The following is a 19611-nucleotide window of genomic DNA, read 5'->3' as shown; positions in this document are numbered from 1 at the left end:
AATTTTTTCCTCAGGCATTTGTCCTTAATCTTTCAATAAACTTCATTTTAATTTGAATTGATATATAAAGAAAGAAAATGCCTTTTGCTGACCTTATTTCCTATCTGTTCCATTGAGATTTGTATGATTTAGACCCCAAAAGCCTTTTTATTTTCATAATTTCTTGATGTCACATGAAATGATATGGTCTCACGCCATAGGATAAATCTCACCACATAACAATCTGTTAATGCAAAAATGTGTATTATAAGTATTTCACAAACAACAAAAGACAGTTTAAGACCGGTATATCACGTAAAGATTCACTTTTAAAAATCACAACTGTGTAAAACAGAATGCCACCAAATATTAGTGCTTGGGTTCCCTGAGGTTTCTCTTCTCAATGGGCTTCAATCTGAATGTTTGTAGTTCTACTTTGAGTTTATTCTCTTCATATCTGTTAAAAGACAAATTCAACAATGTATTCAGATAATTTAAAAACATATTCTGCATTATAATCAGATTAAATTGTTGCAATTACAGTGATAAAGACAACATTAATATTACTGTTTTCTTTAACATCAGAATTTATTTTCTCAGACTACTATTGATATTTAGAATGTCAAATAGCTTTTGCATCCAGATTGAGTGAGTGTGGGGTCATTTCTGTGTTTTATGTGTGTGTGATTCACCATACATGTAATAGGTGCACATCTTAAATAATGTTAAAAAATGTTAAATATGTCAATATATATATATTTTTTTTGTTTGTTTTTTTTACTTAAATATATACATGAAAAAACATTATTTATGAAGGAAAATGCAGTTAGTGTGACAAATAAATCATATGGTGACAAGAAAACCCGGTCACCCGGTCACACAATATGATATGAAGTCACACCCTATGGGTCACACCATGAGGTTTCATGCACTTTAGCAGAACAATGAGTCTTGTGGCTACATGCTAGCACCAAAATTATATGTTCACTGCAACATGGTAACATAGATTTAAAGGGAATATTGACGAAAAAGTAATTTACTTTTGACATTTTCTTGTAAAATGGGTCACACCAAAAGACAGTGAAAAGAGATACTGAAGTAGGAGTGCTGGAAACACTTGATTTATTGAAAGAAATATGAGAGATAACTCACCTGTTAAACTTCCAACGTCCTTCTGGGATGTTATTATACTTCCTGAATGGAGGAGCCCCTATCCCCAAAAGTCTCCACAATTGCCCATTTTAAAAAACAGTATTTAGGGTCACACCATATGATTGCCTATTGATTTATCTTTTTGTTCAGGGCTGGTTCAAAATTGTATGCCTGGAGTTTTAAAACAGAAGACTTATAAGTAGACATCTAATACGTACTTAAATAAGGGGAAAGTTTAAATTAATTGTATTTGTTTTATTCAAAATCAAACTATGTGCTTGGGGCAGTGAGCTTTTTCTGGTTTGGCTGAAAATCGTGAAAAACAGGAATATGACTGGCATGAACGGTCTATATGTTAATATAAAACAGCTTTTTCTGAACAATATAGCCACATTTATTTGCAGTAGACATTTCTTTATGTTTGACACTCAAGGCCATGTCACGTCAACCACCTGTATGTATGTATGGATGGATGGATGGATTAGGATTAATTTAAAAGGCCTTGCAACTGTGTGTTAGGCTAATCTTAGTTTAGTAAACCAGCGAACATTCAGAATGCATGATGACATGATAGATCCCATAGTGTCATGTAAATGTAACTTGTTTAGCCTAAAGAGTCATTAGCGTCCATTAGCCTACAAATCCATCGCATGAATTTATCGCATGGTTTGGAGAGATATTTCCGACTGCCGGACTCCTCAATAATGATCTTATTGCGCATTCGAAAGCGCTGGGACTTCGAGGAAAACCAGTCTTCGACAGCGGCAGATGGCGACCTCCATGAGACTGTTATGGATAATCCATCGCATATCACCAATAAAGACATGGACCTAGTGAAGAGGTCATTTCAACCAGATTAAAATCCCACCACTATCCCTCGACAGATTAAAACTACTCTATGCGCATAAACTGTGTAGTCGTTGCTACTTTTAGTGGCAACATTTGCTAATTTTAATTTTATTCTGTACATGGCCAAAGAGTTTGGTGTATATTTGTGGTGTATGAGGCGTGCGTATCGCCTACAGTTATAATCCTTACACAATTTTCTCGAACGCCACAATAGCCTAAACTGAGTTGAGGCCTAAAATAAAGTGATGGACGATTCTGACACCAAAGTAAACAGCTGAAACAGTGGAAGAGCGGCTGTACACCTGACTTTTCACTGACAATTGATTGATGCCTCAAGGCTCGTGCATGCCTACATTGTTCTCACCCAAACCGAGCATAGAACGGGAATGGTACATTTACCCAATTAAACGTTTCATTAAACATTACAGTGTGTTTAGTATGGGAGACTGACGAATGAAGATGTAAACATCGTTCGCTTCGTAGCCTACACCTAAACATTAAATAAACAGAATGGTCTCTTTTTGGACATCAGATTTTCACGCCGATTTCATGGTTTACTGAATTGTCTACACAAATCCATCTTGACTCAGTGCTGAACATCATAAATAGCCAAAATGCTACAAGGTATAGCCTATTTCACCCAATGAGCTCATAAGAATATATGAAATATACGACATTCTTCTTAGCGGTTGGTTTCTGAGACTATCCATCACATTTCTCTGCTACATTTCATCATATTCCTCCTTTTTCGGTCCTCCTTTACACTGTCTGGACACAAAACAAACACCAATCCCAAGGCTGTAGATGGCAATTTGCCAAATCTGATTGGTTTGTGGCATTGTCAGTCTTTGCAAATTGGACAATGTCGCCAATCTTGAATTGGGGGCTGACGCTTGGGTCACGTGATGTTTTCGCTGGTTTGTAGTGATGTGTAGCCACCATGAGTGAAGGGGAAATAAAGATTGAAAATGGCAATTGGAATAGTATTGCATGCAAAAATGGCGTATATTGGTGTACAACCCGTGCTGAACACGTCCGTAAACAGAATTTGAAAAGATATGGAGGCTAAATTGAAGGACTTGTTTTAACTTGCGCTGCAAACCCATTAACAAGAATGGGCAGTGCATCAGCGTAACCAAGGTAAAGTGACCTTTCATTGCATTGTCCCATGGAAGATTTACTAAATTATCGAAAAAGCGGCGGTATGTTGACGTTGGAAGCACAGTCGCGCGGCGTTACTGTAAAAACAGCGTCTACCACGACAAACGGCGAGTCTGCCGCGGAGCCTCCATCATTATCCTCTGTTAACATCAGCAGCTCCCGCTTTCCACTGCACTTGACGGCCTCCACTCATCAAGGTCTCCAGCCGAGGAGGCAACATCCGCCGCCACCGCATCATTTCAAAGCCCAGCACCTTTTCTCAGACGAGGCCGCTCAAGATGCCGGGATGAAAAAGTCCTTGCCCTCGCTACAATACAAGGTACATGACTCTGCATTTTGTCGTGTTCTATCGGCTGAGGCAACTGCTGCCGCTGCTTTCGCCTCGGCGGCAGCGTACTCTGCTGCTATGGACAAAGACGTATGGAAGTGTGGATACTTGAGAAAGCAGAGGCACGGTCACAAGAGGTTTTTCGTGTTGAGGGGGCCAAGTCACTTAGGCCCAAGTCGCTTGGAATATTACGACAGTGAGAAGAAATTCCGCAACGCTCTGAAATCTGCCTCTGCCTCTACTGCCAGTGTTATGTGTCCTCCTAAGAGGGTCATCTATCTCTCCCAGTGTTTCACTGTCAACAAGAGGGCTGACGCTAAGAACAAATACCTCATTGCACTGTACACTAAAGATGAGTACTTTGCCATGGTAGCTGAGAACGAACAGGAGCAGGAGGAGTGGTACCAGGCATTTAATAACTGGATGACAGAGGGCAAAAAGGGGCAGTTGGATCCAGAGGAGTTGGACGATGGCTACGGAACAATTTCGCCGGGCACCATTTTCAAGGAAGTGTGGCAGGTGAATGTGAAGCCTAAGGGTCTGGGGCAGACTAAGAATTTGATGGGGGTTTACCGTCTGTGCCTTTCTGCTAAGACAATTCACCTTGTGAAGCTTAACTCCGAGACGGCCTCTGTGAACCTGCCACTGATGAACATCAGGCGATGCGGGCACTCGGAGAGCTTCTTTTTCATCGAGGTGGGCCGGTCGTCCTCCATCGGGCCTGGCGAGATATGGGTGCAGGTGGAGGACTCCGTTGTGGCCCAGAACATGCATGAGACCATCCTGGAGACCATGCGCGCACTGAAGGCTTTCCCTGAGTTCAGGCCCCGCAGTAAGAGCCAGTCGTCCGGATCGAACCAAATCCCATTTATCACCACGCGCCGTCACCTAGGCAACCTGCCGCCGAGGCAGACGGGCCTGCGTCGCTGTGCCCGGGTGGACTCCATGACGGGCACTCCCCCAAAAGGCAAGAGCAAAGGGGGGAACGACCGCTTCCGAACGTCCAGCGAGGGCGACGGCACCATTGGGCGGCCCCTCAGCTCAGGCACCGGCTCCCTGGTGCACCTGAACACCCCGTGCGTGAACATGTGCCGTGAGGAGAGCGGCGGCCTGTGTTGCGTGCCCACGTCCCCGGGTTCATCGTCCACCCATGCCCCGGTCCGCTCTGTCTCCCAGCCAGCCTCCCACTTCCTGTCCGCCACCAGCCCCATCAGCGTGTCGTCCAGCAGCGGCCACGGCTCGGCCTCCGACACGCACACACGCCCCTCCAGTTCGTCCATATGCGGCTCGCCCAGCGATGGTGGCTTCAACTCCTCGGACGAGTTCTGCTCCAGCCCGTGTGACTTCCGCTACTTCCGAGCTCGGAGCAGCACGCCCGAGTCGCTCTGCGGCACGCCACCCGTCCGCGACGACTTCCGCCTGATGGACTACATGGCCATGGACCGCTACCAGCTCCACTACCACCATGACCTGCACGGCGAACGGGCCAAGACGTTCGAGGAGGAGAGCAGTTACATGGAGAGAGCGTTTATCAAACTGTCGCTCGCGTCCAAGGCAAAGTCGGCGGTCGGTGGGGGCCTGATGCAGCAGAAAGCCACTCAGACGTCCTCCTCGCTGGATGAGTCCAGTCCGGTCGAGTCCAAACACCATCCGACCAGCGCCTGCTCCCCAAAGTCGGACTATAAGCCCTACGCTGAAGTGAGCCACCACCCATCCAAGCCTACGTTTCAGTTCACCTCTGACGTGCGAAGGAAGCTGTACGAGGACGACGGCTATGTGCCCATGACGTTCGCCACCAGCTCCGGTTCTTCCCGAAAGGCGGACTACATCCCTATGCATCCCAGCATTCTCCATCCGTCCACCCTGGACATCCAGTGTGTCCAGCCTTCACAGCAGAATGCCGACAGCTACATGCTGATGCAGCCGGGCGAAGGCCGCTCCTCCCACGCCCTCTCCAGCCCCTCCTGCGGCCGAACGCCCATGGAGTACAACGACTACATGGACATGTCGTTTAGCCACGCGGCCGAAGTGTACGTCCAGAGCCCGCCGCCCGACACACCCAAGTCGCACAGCTCCTACTTCTCCCTGCCACGCTCGTACAAGACCCCCTTGCGGGAAAAATCGGGCCAGATGGACATGTCAGCAGAGACGCCGACTGATCTGGATTCTCCCCCGAGCCCGGGGGAGTACATCCACATGGACTTTGGAGACCATCTCACGCGCTCCCCAACATCCTCTCCCACTGTGACTGCCCCATTCGCGTCCGCTTGCGATCCTCACTGTGCGCCCCTGGGCCAGGACTACATGGGCCTGGACATGGACAGCCTCCTGTTTAAAGGGCGTCCCCCACGCCACTCCCTCGTGGCCCCCTGGAACCCGCCGAACTACGCCCGCCCCGCCATGAGCGCCTACCTCCAGGGGCAGACAGACTGCCTGGACCTGGAGAAAGCCTACGCAGCAGGCTCCGGAGCGGCCAAGAGCCCCTTGGGCCTCTACCAGCACCTGTGCGTGCAGGAGGATCTCCAGGTGGTGCGAACGGAGGCTCCGGGCCGGAGGCGCCACAGCTCCGAGACTTTCTCACACCCCTCAGGCTCGGGTAGGGCAGTATGTAGCATGAAGGCCTCAGCCAACTCCAGTCCACCAGAGAGTAGCAGCAGCAGCAGCAAAAGGTGGCCAAGCTCTGTTAGCTGCGACAGGTCACCTGCGGATGACCACTTGTCCTCTCGCCCCATTGTACCGCCAGCGAACCTTCTCACAGTCCCTTGCTCTGGTGCAGGAAGAGGGCAACCCCACTCAACCAGCTACCTCAACTATGGCGCTTTTGACCTGAGGGAGGTTCCCGGGGACACCGATGGGGTCCCCTCGACGTACCCCGATCAGGCCCACGGTGAGGACGAAGTCTACGCCAGTGTAGACTTCACCGTGTCACGAGGATCGACCACTGCCTCAAAAGGTTGGTTATGTCTCTGTTTCCCTGTCTTCAACAAGAGAAGAAGGAGAGAGTAGTGTGAATGGAATCATTTTGTTTGTTTTTTTGGCTCTGCTATGGATGCAGGTCTGTGTGTTGGCTAAAGATATTTATTTCATGGATGGAAAAAAAAAAAAGATCTCAAAATAATATTTATAGTAATTTAAAGGCCCAACTTATGTTTTTTTATTTGGCAGTTATTTTTGTTTACACTTTCAATGTTATTTTGGGGATCTGACTGAATTATCTGAAGAAATATATATATTGTGACAAAGAATTAAAGATATGTCAGTTATTACAATGAGGCTCGGAGCCTTTGATAAATGTAAACTAAAATGTAAGGCAATGGAAATGTACAAGCTTTTACCTAAGCTATAGTAGTGACTTTTGAAACTTATGGGCAAAGTGTTACGGCCACACGTGTGGGTTACATTTACTTTTGAATATTTATGTTAAAGTCTTTGGGCTACGTTGATGCCCCTGGATCTTTTTTATGGTATCTTTCACGGTGTGTTCCCTAAATGAGTTCAGCTCTTGCTGCATGTCCCTGTTATGGTCTCTCTCATTCGAGTGTTAATGATCATCAGACTGTGCTGACTGTCAGTGCAGATGCAACAATGACACATTCAGAACTTCACAACACCTGTCAAGGTCTTCCTGTATGTTCTATTGTTTGCCTCCTGTAAACGAGGCAATTAGACAATGACGCATTCAGAACTTCACAACACCTGTCAAGGTCTTCCTGTATGTTCTATTGTTTGCTGATGCTGTTTTGAAGATGGAAGTATTGCCTCCTGTAAACTGTGTGCTTCTCTGTGATGGAGAACTTTTGAAAGTTACACGTTATGTGCTTTATCTATTCAACCTTTTGAGTACGTAGGTCTTAGCACAATGTTTTTTCTCATTATGAATGATGTGATGCTTTGTCAAGCAAGGCTATACATTATATCCAGTGTTTGATTCACTGTGTTATCCATGATAAAAAAAATGGTGGAACTATTTTGAAAAATTCTAATTAGTTATGCTATGCACTTTTTATATTCTGATGGAGATAATCTGTCAGATGGCTATATGATAGACCACTTTAATCACACATGGTCTTTACCCTTCAAACTGCTGGGTATCAAATAGTTGCTCAAAATATGAGGAAGCTCAAGTTGAAGGAATGGAGAAAATGTCACCAGACCTTATAGACAATATTAGCCTGCAATAGCTAAATATTTTGCTGAGATGTGAGTGTGTGGCTGTGGTTGTCTTTTGGTCAGAGATGAAAAGCAGATTGTTTTTTAGGAGTCAAGGTCTCTTGTGTTTTTGAAGACATTGCTTGTTATCTTCCCCCAGTAATGAAAAATCTGGGAAAACCAGGTAATCAAATCTCAGTTTCCAGGCCTGGAAATGTCATGTAGGTCTGAAGATGTGAATGAAGATGTGAATGAAGATATGAAATTTGACTGTTTAATTGAAACAAACAAAAACAAACACACCACACAATCCGTTTTTGTATTGTTTGGCTTATATACATTTTCTGAAGGGGTTAGGAATCATGTAATGTTTTTATGACACAGACCGTTCTCTTAATTATCTTCCCGAGTCAAGTTCAGACTGAACAGACATATTTAGAGGTCAATGTGAAGCATGATGTGGGAATTATATAATTTAAAACCAAGTGTGTAGTGCAAAAACAAGCAATTTATAATACCATTCATGGTGTTCAGCCTGTCTTCAGGAAAGAGTCTGATTGGTAACCTGCAAGTGCTACAACTGCTTCATATCAAAACTGAGCCCCTTTGAAATGTTAAACAGATGGGACATTTGTTTTTTCTTTCTCTTAGGTTATTATTTTGCTGGAATAAGCGCAGTCTGGCCTTTTTTCTGAGAAAGAGTCCGTTGCAATTTCCTGATCCTTTTTAAGACTAATGTTACAAGCTACCATGGTGTATTATACATATACATGCTGCATACCAGTTATGTATTATATACAAATGTGTTAATGTGGTCAAACACCTTGGATTCTGGGTGAAATCAAATTAAGTAGCCTAATGTTTGATTTATAGGACTGAAATGCAATATGCCCCCATACTTAAAGAGACTCCACACCATTGCTAACATTTAGACATATCATGAACAAGCAAAGTCTCGAAGGAAATAAAGCAATAGTACACATTAACACTAATTGTAGGTCTTCAGGTATCCAGTACACAAGGAGGTAGTTTGAAGTACTGTAAAGTGAGTGAAATTGTGTTATATTCTCAAATCTTGCATTGAGCCTTTATATTGCAACATCATTGGATAAACAGGCACTTGTCATCCCAGTAATCTATACAAAGAAGTCTGATCTGAGCCAAATCAGCCATAAATATTACATGTAGAAATTTGTGAATAACAAAATTTAAATATGTCCTGAAAACATGGATCTTGGATGAACACATCTTCGTAATCAACATGTTGACGAAACACCAGTTTCAAAGCTCATTATTATATGCCGAGACTATTCTCAATGGCATAAATAATTGTCAGCAGATGCCCATCAAGATTCCTATCAAGAGTGCAAATGGGAGGACTGGTTGGTGTGGTCTCCCAATGAGTAGAAAATAAAATATAAACCTTAGCAAGTAATATTGCTGAAAGGGCAAAAGATACAATAAACCTCATCTCCAAGAATGGCAAGGTGCCATGCACAGCACCCTATTTACATTTCCTAAAAAACATCTTTTTCTCTCTTTCTCTCCCTCTCTCTATCTCTTTTTCTCTAGATTGAGTATGTCCTACTCTGGAAGGGGCTGGATCATAAACTGAATTCTGAAGGAGCGAACATCAGACCTCCAAGAACAATCATACTCCCACTCAAACAATAATAATTGCACAACTACTTTTGTTCTGCATCGTTTTTAACATAACTGCCTCAGTGACTGGTTTTAAGTTCTTCACGGTTTGTTTTGTGTTTTGTACAACAACAACAACACAGTTGTTTGGATTACTTCTTGAGTTACCGTATGTTTACTTACAGTATGTTTACTTGACAACCAACCGCATGCCACAGCCACATCCGTTGGCATGGCGCCTCCTCTCACGCCTCACTATGGTACGGACTTCATCATCCGCACATCAGCACTTACACCCGCCGGGCATCGGCCAGCCTCATGTGGTACACGTGACCTTCAGACTTTGACCTTTGAAGAGCTGCTTGAGTCACAATGCCAATCATCCCCTCGTCCTCCACCTCCTCCTACCACACCTGCCTCCCCAGTATTTATTTATATTGACTTTAATTTATATAAATGTATATTTTTCCAAGGAGCAATGACTCACATTGCAGAATGTGCATAAGGGTATACTATTTTCATTGTGAACTATACTGTTTTTCTTTTTCTTTTTTTAAATGCTAGCTGTCATTTGTACGGTTCATATAATGAATTATCTTCGATGTTTGTTTACTTTGAACATTTAGTGTAAGTTAGAGAGTTAGCTCAGAGTGCGATTCAGACTTTTTGTGATTAAATTGACTTCTTTTCTGCAGGTTATATCAGACGAGAGCTACAGCTGATGCAGCTTAACTTCTCACTCACTCACTCACCCTTTGTGTTACGTGGGTGAACATTTCTGCCCAAGTTATATCAATGGGTGCAAATTACCTGTGCGCCAACCTTTCCTAGTAAAGCATATTACCCATAAAAGTTCCAAATTCCACAAGTTCCAAATTTCACACGACTACATGCTCACACGACTCAATTTGTCATTATGGATCCAGTTTACCACATCGGAGTCTTTCACTAAATTGCATCATGACCTAAGACCTCATTCATGCGTCACGTTTAGTGCAGTGTAAGGCTTCACCCTACTTTGGGAAAGCCAGAGTTCAATACAGATCTCAAATGCAGAAATGGCTGCAGGGCTCTTGCATCTTCACATCTACAGTACAATTTTGCATAATGTTTACAGACAGTAAAGGCACCACACTCATTGTAGGCCTTCAGTAACGGTACACTCGAGGTACTTTTGGCTCCTGGTATGACACACAGTGAAGGCTGCAATCGCTCTCACCAGTGAAGGGTGATTTGACTTATGTAGCACAGGGTAGCTGGTGGAGTGTCAAATACTTTCAACCGGTACACCTCAGTGACCCTCTGGAGTCCCATGAACCCCTGTTCTCGGTGCTTTTCTTTATTGTTTTGCCTAACAAAGTGGGCAGTCGCCCTTACCATACACAGCCCATCTGGGCAGAGACCTCACGGGCTACTGTAGACGTGCTACTGTATTATGGAGAGATACTGGATGTGTACATAAAATCTGCTTCTTGACTTGTTATTTTTTTGCCCCCATTTTTGGGCCAGGTTATTTCTTATTAAAAGGTTGTTAAATGGTCCCTTATTGCCTGTACCTGGAAGCTTTACATAAAGACATGTTGGGTAAGGGTTGTGTTGGACAGCTGTGTTGTGAGATGTGTGTTAGCTTTACATTAGTAGTCCGCCTGTTCAGAGGAAAATGTGACAAATCTCCTGTAAGTGAAATACCCCATGACTTGAAATGATAGTTTGTTCATGGCTGCCCCGTTTCTTTTGCTAGCTTTTTTGTGTCATGCTATTGTGTCACGATATTGAATTGCTTTAAATGTAAGTAACAATGTGAAATTGAGGAAAAAAAATAACAGTAGTATATCTTCTTTGGAATTACCCACATACAATGATCATCACAGCCTGAAAAGTAAACAAGCTTGTGTTTTGTACCTTGAGCTCAGCTATGAGCGCAACAAGTCAATACTGAATTGAGCTAAAAATTTGCTGAAAATGATGTGTTCAAGTGAACGTTTGGGTGTATGTTTGTGTGAGTGTGAATGTGTGTTTGGGTGCTTGTGTCTGTGCGTGTGTGTCTGTGTATGAAAGAGAGAGACAGTGAAAGACTGAGTTGTTAAAATGCTCATATTCTGTCACTCCCTGCCATCCTTTTGTATTATGTGTCACAATCTTGATTGTGACGCAGCAGAAAAAGGATAATGATTAAATCTATCATTATTTATGCCGTCTTCCTATGTAAATATTGTAATTTTGATATCCCTTCTCTTTGTTAACCATGATGCCACACATATCCTACAGTACTCTCTGTGTAAAGGACGAGGTGTGTGTGGATTTTGTCTGTTTAACATTTTTATATTTTATTTTGGTGTATATTTATCAGATTGATTTGCTTGTAATAGAGCTATTGCAATAAAAAAGTGCCAAGGTATCCTTGATCCCTGACTTGGTTTTGTCATCTTGATTTTGTCATGTTGGCTCCTCCAGTAGATTGGATGCCTCCACCAGAACCAAAGAACCAAGTTTGAACAATTGAAGCATGATCATTATGAATATGACTCATAATGACTCTCTATCCGACACATAGAGACCTCGGGATACTTCGGTTTGGCTTTAGGGACCCTCTACTCACTACCACGTAAGAATTTTTGCTTTGAAATCTTATGCCTTATTTGGTTAGAAGATAGTTAACACACACTCAGACAACTAATTTGCAAACGACATATCTGAAAAGATGTGTATGACTTATTTAGCTATGAGCCAATGAGTCCAAATAGGTGGTTTAGTGGCAGACTGAGGTAAGATAACCCAGAGGAAGTTGTAAATCTGATAATAGAACAGCCCAGGGGCTTCAATCGCTGAACTAAACAAAGGCAATGGGCTATTCTATTAGGAAGTTTACCACTTCCTCTTGGTTAACTTACCCAGATCTGCCACGTAACTACCTACTTGGAATACACCTCTGGCAAGACATACATAAGATGAGTTTTTTTTTTATTTGCCAGCTGTTACAGAACTAGCTCTTCAGAGACACCGTGAAGGGGATTTAAATATCTTTATTGTCAGGTGTATATACATGAGTGTGGGGTGTGCACTACATTACCCGTTCCAGTAACCAAGTGGCAGGGACCGAGCATCCATGCCAAAACCATTCAAGACCATAAATATTAATAGTGAGGCACTTTTCATGTACAGTTTGTTTCATTGTTGTGAATGTCTGCTTTTGTGTATGTGATTATTTAATACTGAGGAAAAAAACACACGCTGCATATGCGCTGTCTCCTGATATCAGGAGGAAGAGAATGTGAATGTGTGTGTGTGTGTGTGTGTGTGTGTGTCTGATTCAAGATGAAAGCTTCTCCAAAAGAAACAGTCCTTGCAGCAGTCCTCACATAAGTCCTCTTCTTCCCCCGAGAATCAGGGAAGATGGTTTGTATGACTCCGGGTCACACGGTTATTACAGTACACTGTAGTTCATGCAACTGAACAGTTTGCAGTTGTCTTTGTTTTGTTTGAGAATTAAAAAAGATTAAGGTAAAACACTTGTACACAGAGCTCATAGAGAGGAGGATAACATGGAGGGAAGAGGGACACCCTGATCCTTTGCTTTTCCCTGTATACAAGTACAACAGCAAAAAAGAGAGCGCAAGCTGTACAAACCCTATACACTGTGAATATACATCATTCAGTATCTCCACTCCATCTTTGCCCAGGTTCTCCTGTACTTCCAAACATCAATACTTCTGAAATTGTCTTTTGCTGTGGTTCGCTGTTGTAGTCTTTTTGTTTTGTTAGTATATTTTTCTGTGTGTATGTGTATACATCGTTTTTCTTGTTTTTTTTTTTGCGTAATGGTAATCACTTTGTGCTTGATGTTGAAGTTGTTCTGAGGCACTTGTAGAGCACAGTAAGGAGCTTTGGGGGAGGAAGAGGGGGGGGCTGCTGGGTAGGTGGGATTGGGGGGGGGGTCTCAACAGAAGCTCCGTGGTCATCAGGTGGACAGGGCAAGGAGATGGACGCCACATCACACATTCAGGATCTCAAACTCCTCCTCCGACTCAAACAGCTGGTCTGTGGACTCAATGAACTCTGTAGATTGAAGCATAGTGAGATATGCAGGTTCAGAGGCTTTATCGCTTTGGTGTTGACACACAGGGATGTTTTTTCAACAATGGGTATTAAACTATTCCTTGAAAATTCACAAAATTCTTTGAATACCACCAAGAAGAGAAGAATAGTTCATACAGAAAGTGTCCATGTTTTAGGAAAGGCACAACTTTGGCTCTCTTCAGATTTAAGTGAGGCTATTGCAACGCAATAATTGGTCTCTCACATGTTTTTATGACCAGGCAGAGTTTTGAACAAAAACTTTTTACAGTGTGTGTTTGTGTGTCTTGAGTACCTGCTCCAGTGGTCTGAACTTCTGGTTTGGTGGGTGGGACAAACGGTGGCCAGTGAGAAGGGTGTTTGTCCACTAGCTCAAACATCCGCAGATTCCTCTTCTTCAGAATTTCCTACAAAGTCAAGAGCAGAAGGACTTCTGAGTCTGAAACAACTAATTTAAGATTAGATTATGTTTGACATAATCTAAATGTTTACAATACTGAATTGTCTGCAATGAATAAAAAAAAGTCAAAGTATTCATTAAGGACACATACCTGTTGGATAAGGTTACACCAGCTATCAAAGTCCTCTTCACTCTTACAGAAAAATCCCTTGAAAAAACAAAACATTTAAGCCCATAATTAACCATCACTACATGACACACATGCAGTGCAGCCAAAGTCCTTTTAGGCAAGTCCCTCCACTCAGCGGCCATATTGTAACGCTTTTTGGCCACTCGTCGGGCATCCATTTCGGCAGAAATGCGCATGCGCAAGGCTTCATGACACCAATCTTGCTCCAGCGGCGAGATCACAACACATGATTGGCACGATGTCTTCACAACACACCATATGATTGGCTCAATGTATTCACATCACACCACACGATTGGCTCAATGTATTCACATGTCGACGTTTTGCCGAGGAAAGGGTGGGATATGTGTAGACAACGGCCATATTGGCGTGACAAACTAGCCCCATGCATTTCTATGAAGTATTATTTGAGTGCTGTGTCTCCACATTAGAAAGTCTCTGGTGCAGCTTGTTCACCTTGGTGTACAATAACATGTATAGTAAATGTGTGATCTCAAAGCATTTTTATTAGTGTATTTATTTTCACTAAGTATACTCACCAATGCCACAGATGGATCCAAGCTGGTGATCTTCATGTGAGGGGTTCTCTGACAGTGGTAACTCTGGTCGTCTACTAAAGTGCCTGATTCCGAGTCAACGGCTGGTTGTGTGTTATGGGGATCTAAATAAATGAGTTCATCTCCTAGAAACAAACAAACAAACAAACAAAAAAGGAGAGGATTCAGCCACACATTTTCATTTTAGCAGCAAAAGATTTCCCTAAAAGAGTTAATGCCACACTGAATAAGTCTTTTTTATTTATACATACAGTATACACTCCCTTAAAGTCTATTCCATAAGCTAAGCATAATCAATAATACCACACACAAATTACTGTTGTGATTGTAGAGGTGTATAGTACAAAACATGGAGCTCACCTATGTATCCAATGAAGTAATACGCCAGGTTGGGCTTCCCCCCCAGTACACCACATGACTGCGGCATTTTGAAACACTCCTATAGATCGAAATGAACAACGATTAGTCAAAGCTACAATTTTAATATAACAGAGAAGATAATGGAACCACGTCAAAACATGGCAGATGCTATTTATTCAGTTATTTGTTTCTTGCAGTTCTTTGTATTTTTAACAGGCAGGCTACACCAGGCATGTAACTGATGCGCACTGTTTGTAGTGTGTACTATTTGCTTCCACTATAACCAATGGAAGCAACTACACCAGACGTGAAAACGGGCCGTTTCATCTTTTAAAATCATTTTTAATCGCTAATGGAACGCTTCAGGTGCACACCCGCCTGACAGATTGGACAATTTTAAAGCAACCGTAAAGGAAAGTATAATCTATTGTATTCCTTAGTTATCAGAATCTGAAGCAGGAGTGTTGATACCACTCAGCTAGCCGACCACAGCACCTTGAGGGCTTGGATGTAGACGGGGTTGATGCTGTTGATGCCCATCCGTAGGGGGATGACCAGCAGCAGGGGCCTCCAGCGTGAGGATGGCTCCTGGGCGTTGGGCTGGGGGAAGGGCCAGGCCAAGGGTCTGGACGAGCAGCCATGCTCCGTCGACTCTCCTGAAGCACTCGGGCGACTCTGCCTGCTCTCACGGTCTGCCTGCTGACACTGCTTCTCTAGGGTGGGTGACAAGAGGGGAGTGAGGATGAATCAATAACCTGACTTACAGGTTAGTAAAGGAGAGAGAAGAGTAAGACACGCAATCCCCTGATATGACATGTTCAAAGACAGGGTACTGCTGCGCAGATCACTTTCTCTATGTTCGAAATATCTGAAGGCACAGCGTAAGATAACATTTGGAACCATGTACATTTGAGAAACACACAGTACAATAACGACAGACTCACTTATGTCTTCAATCACCACAGTATTGTCCATTGCCACATATACAGCCAGAGAGTTCCACTCGTCAAACAAAGCAAGTTTCCTGTAAGCAACAGAAGGCAAACCCACTCACATTTGCATTTTGGTGCCAACTGAATTACAATGGTTACAATTACAATGTTGATGTGTTCTTCTAACTTACAGTACAATTGTGTTGATATAAAAAAGTAGTGTGCGGGACAGGGAAAGTCTTACCTCAGCACTTGGGCCACAGTGTTTGGACCATACCACTCTCCAACAGATTTCCCTTCACCAACTCCCATCTGAGCTGTGGGTTCAAACACACATGATAAGGATTAGGAATATATAGCCGTGTGCACACACGTGTGGATATTCCATAATCTTTTGCTTCTTTTACTGTAACATCATCAAAAGAAAAGGCCTGAGAAATCCTGAATCCTGAATCAAGGCCTACAGTCATTAACAATAATGCTATCCAGGCAACAGTTGGGACGTTTTTAACTTACCCATTTGGTGGATTGAGTAACAGCTATCTTTCTTATCTAAAAAACAGTCCAGGATTCGGTGGTACTCTGTGGGCCTCTCTCCCTCTGACACCCATCTCCATTCTGTAGTACAGGAAGAGAGGGACACCATCAGAACTCTGTGCTTCTGTAAGCAGTGCCGCATTAGTTATAATGATTCAATTGATTTGAATGTTTTTCTCCCAATTTACACACAACACTGAGGAAATCGACATTTAAGATGATTTCTAAGGAATTAACTATTAAAATTCCAATTACATTGAGAATACAGTACGGTCAGATGGGGTTCTTCAAAGAAGTTACTGCTCAAAGAAAAACTATTTCCCCATGTTCTCAAATCTGTATTCACTGTAAGCATAGGTGTGGTGAGTGTAGGTAAGAATGATCTTGGCCCCCCTCACCTCTTCCCAGGTGACTGCAGACCAGAGCCTGCCCCAGGATCATCTGTCCGCAGCGCAGCATACAGCCCCAGCCAGCATCTGAGCAGGGCCCTGTACCACCTAGAAAGAAAAAGGCCGCACTTTTGCATATGTTTTACTGCACAGGCAGCGTTTTTCGCTTAGCTTCAGAAGGCCTTCAGCCTAAACGCTGCCTGTGCAATAAAAACACGATATGCAAAGTGCCCTTTTTCTTTCTGAGTTAACATTTAAGTTTGGCCAAGCACTCTAAAAAGTAACATAAGAGACTGAGTGAAGCCTGCTCCTACCATATACTTTACCCTGTATCACCTAGAAATGTGTCATCATGTGGACATCTTTAACACTTCAACATACATATCAATATTTATATTCACCAATTGTATTTATTGCCTGCCGTATACGCCCCTTTGCCGGGCACTGCCTGGGTCATGCTGTAAGTTGCTTTCCAAACAGAAGACACCATTGCATTTACATTTATTCATTTAGAAGACACTTTCATCCAAAGTGTCTTACAAAATGAAGAAAAACATTCAGGCTACAAAGCAGAGGAGACCATAGGTAACAATATATATACACCACTCGGCTAGCTGAATATATATATATATATATATATATACAGAGAAGACTTTAGGTAACCATAAATACTACTACCCAATGACTGTATAGTCATTGCTACTACCAGAGGATGAGAGTACTAGTCAAGTGTGTTGAAGGAGATAGTGGTAGAAGGAGAAGGAGGTGAAAGCAGCAGAAGGAGGGAAGAAGGGAAGTGAATGATAAGTGCATATGGATATTCTGGATTCTCAGTGGCTGACGATGTGATACAGGGTTGCAGGATGGCAACAGAGTGGAATGAGTGGAAAAGGACTTTGCAATTTAAATCATGCTGTGCAGAAACTTGAGAAAGTAAGGTCACAAGCAAGGAGATGCATGGACACAATCACCACATACCTAGTCGCTCAAGTTTTAATGGTGAGGGAACACTATCTGGAGCTAGCTTGTTGGAATTGTTGAATGTTGTCATGTTGAAACAGGCTTTCCTCCTAAATGCTCATGATTTCCCAAATGCAACAAACCATTTATTTTGCTGTCTGCTTTCATAAATAGTCTGACTGGTTTAAGGTGTTTTAACATGTCAGGTTGTCTCAAAAATTAAGTTGTTATATATCACTGGCCCTGCAAGACTAACCCATATCAACAACTTTAAGCAAATATTGCCCAGAAAGACTATGTATAGACTCACTGACATCACAGTCTCAGTACAAACTTCTTTAACCATAGAGTCCTGTATCAGAGCTGATTTGTGTGAGCAGAATCCATAAACAAAATGCAAAAACAAACACCAGTCACATGTGAGAGACTCACCTATAGGAGAAAATTTCTTTCTGTATGTAAACCACAGGCGTGAGCGCACATCTGAAAGCAGCTCAGATTTCTCTACAGAAAAAAACAAGACATACGAGATGTCAGCACTTAAACAAAAGACTTTTGTTGACAACAAATAATACAAGATAATGCTTAACTATTTAATCAGAGTTCAAACTGAGATGGATTCTTTCTATGAGAGATTGGCAAATAGAACAAAAGCACTTGGTTTTGTCATGCCAAAAATAGCCTTGGCAGCTGTAAAATTTCGATCTGTGTCTTGTGTGCTATTCCTTAATTATAATGATGTAGTAAGGCACTAGACAAATATTTACCTGAATATTTACACTTGGACCCAAATATATGTCCTATCTGGAAGATTATTTTGTTTTTTGTGTTTGTGTGTATGTAGCATTGGCCCTACTGTACCTGTTTTAATATTGTAACGCTCCCCTAGTATCCACACTGGTTCATCTGAGTCCGGCAGTTCTTCCAAATAGTCTGAAAACACGTTGATCTGGTTTTCATACTTGGCCAGAACTACAAGAGATGACAATGACAGAAGTATGTTGTGAACAACATAAGTAACACCAGGAAAACGTGTAAGAATTCAAAGATAAAAAAAAAATCCAGCGCCAGGATATCCGCCTGATTTGAATTTAAGTTTGATGAGGTTAATGAACCGTCTCTACTGTAGGCCTACATGCACTACGCACTTTGATCAGAATCACACGAAAGCATCAAAGCGACGTAGACATCTAGTCAAGAAAAGTATTGTAGCCTGCTCAAGATATGTCTGCAGACATAGGGGCGAAGCGTAGGCTACCCCAATAGGTCCTAAACACAAAAATCGGTGATCCACCAGCAATTTTCACAGAAGACAAGTCAAGACACGCAAAGCTGTCTGTTTTTTTTTTATTAACAACGATGGTTTCCTGGTCAAAGGCAAACCGTCTGAGCAGCTAGATTGTGTAACATAAGACTTTTGGAATGACAACAGCATCGGGTTAAAAATATCTCTTCGCTTTGCTTCTTCTCTGTCCAGTAGGCTACATAAAGAAAGTAGCGATTGCGTGTATTCTGTAGCTGGCCAGTGTATAGGAGGGGTAACTGAACATCTGCCCAGTTTCACAGCGACACACAAAACTAATTCTGAACAATAGCCTTGCAGAAACAAATCACAACGTGTATTGATTGTTCGCTATTCATATTTTGAAACGTTCGTAGTTTGCAGTACCAATGCCGGGGCAATGATTAAAATATGATAGGCCAACCAGGGAACAATGAGAAAACTTGAGACTGTTACGAAATTCTCTACAGGAAAGACTCAAGGAGTAAGAAAAGGTAGCTGAACATCTGCATAGACATGGCATTCTAAGCATTACTAGTTGCTTTCAAGAACAGAGGAATTTAACATTGTGGTCGAATTAAGTCTTATTTTTCCTTTTAAAAAATCTTACCTGTCTCCATACTGGGCTGTCATCGGCGTTTAAAGTCAACGATACAAATACAACGCGCTAC

At 42.6% G+C, this 19611-nt stretch overlaps 2 protein-coding genes across 3 annotated transcripts; one reads left to right on the top strand and one right to left on the bottom strand.

Moving 5' to 3' along the window:
• Positions 1-2891: 2891 nt before the first annotated feature.
• Positions 2892-11664, top strand: irs4a (insulin receptor substrate 4a). The gene is made up of 2 exons (XM_048237292.1): positions 2892-6422; positions 9191-11664. The coding sequence occupies exons 1-2, from the start codon at positions 3149-3151 to the stop codon at positions 9193-9195; spliced, it is 3279 nt and encodes a 1092-aa protein (XP_048093249.1). The 5' UTR covers positions 2892-3148; the 3' UTR covers positions 9196-11664.
• Positions 11665-12262: 598 nt separating this feature from the next.
• Positions 12263-19603, bottom strand: atg4a (autophagy related 4A, cysteine peptidase). 2 transcript variants are annotated; one of them, XM_048237295.1, is made up of 13 exons: positions 19551-19603; positions 18520-18630; positions 18091-18162; positions 16708-16806; positions 16289-16390; positions 16017-16089; positions 15785-15864; positions 15336-15553; positions 14841-14919; positions 14463-14605; positions 13885-13941; positions 13629-13740; positions 12263-13315 (listed from the first exon to the last, which is right to left on the bottom strand). In XM_048237295.1, exons 1-13 carry the CDS (start codon positions 19558-19560, stop codon positions 13251-13253), a joined length of 1221 nt encoding a protein of 406 aa, XP_048093252.1. In that variant the 5' UTR covers positions 19561-19603; the 3' UTR covers positions 12263-13250. The 2 variants fall into 2 exon arrangements, with proteins under 2 accessions (XP_048093252.1, XP_048093251.1); XM_048237294.1 differs by having other exon boundaries at positions 18520-18632; positions 19557-19574.
• Positions 19604-19611: the final 8 nt, after the last annotated feature.

Source organism: Alosa alosa, chromosome 2 (genome assembly GCF_017589495.1).
Source record: "Alosa alosa isolate M-15738 ecotype Scorff River chromosome 2, AALO_Geno_1.1, whole genome shotgun sequence".
NCBI classification, from domain to species: Eukaryota; Metazoa; Chordata; class Actinopteri; order Clupeiformes; family Clupeidae; genus Alosa; species Alosa alosa.
The sequence above is the reverse complement of the archived record's forward strand: the minus strand, read 5'-3'. Positions and strand labels throughout refer to the sequence as shown.

Bases quoted from the DNA above. Each gene is read 5' to 3' on its own strand.
- irs4a (XM_048237292.1), top strand. From the start codon at position 3,149: ATGGAAGATTTACTAAATTATCGAAAAAGCGGCGGTATGTTGACGTTG.
- atg4a (XM_048237294.1), bottom strand. The intron at 16,807-18,090 runs GTGAGTCTCTCA...TTTTCTTTCTAG, and splicing joins AAAGAAATTTTCTCCTATAG to GTGGTACAGGGCCCTGCTCA. The intron at 14,606-14,840 runs GTGAGCTCCATG...GTTTGTTTCTAG, and splicing joins TTACTTCATTGGATACATAG to GAGATGAACTCATTTATTTA.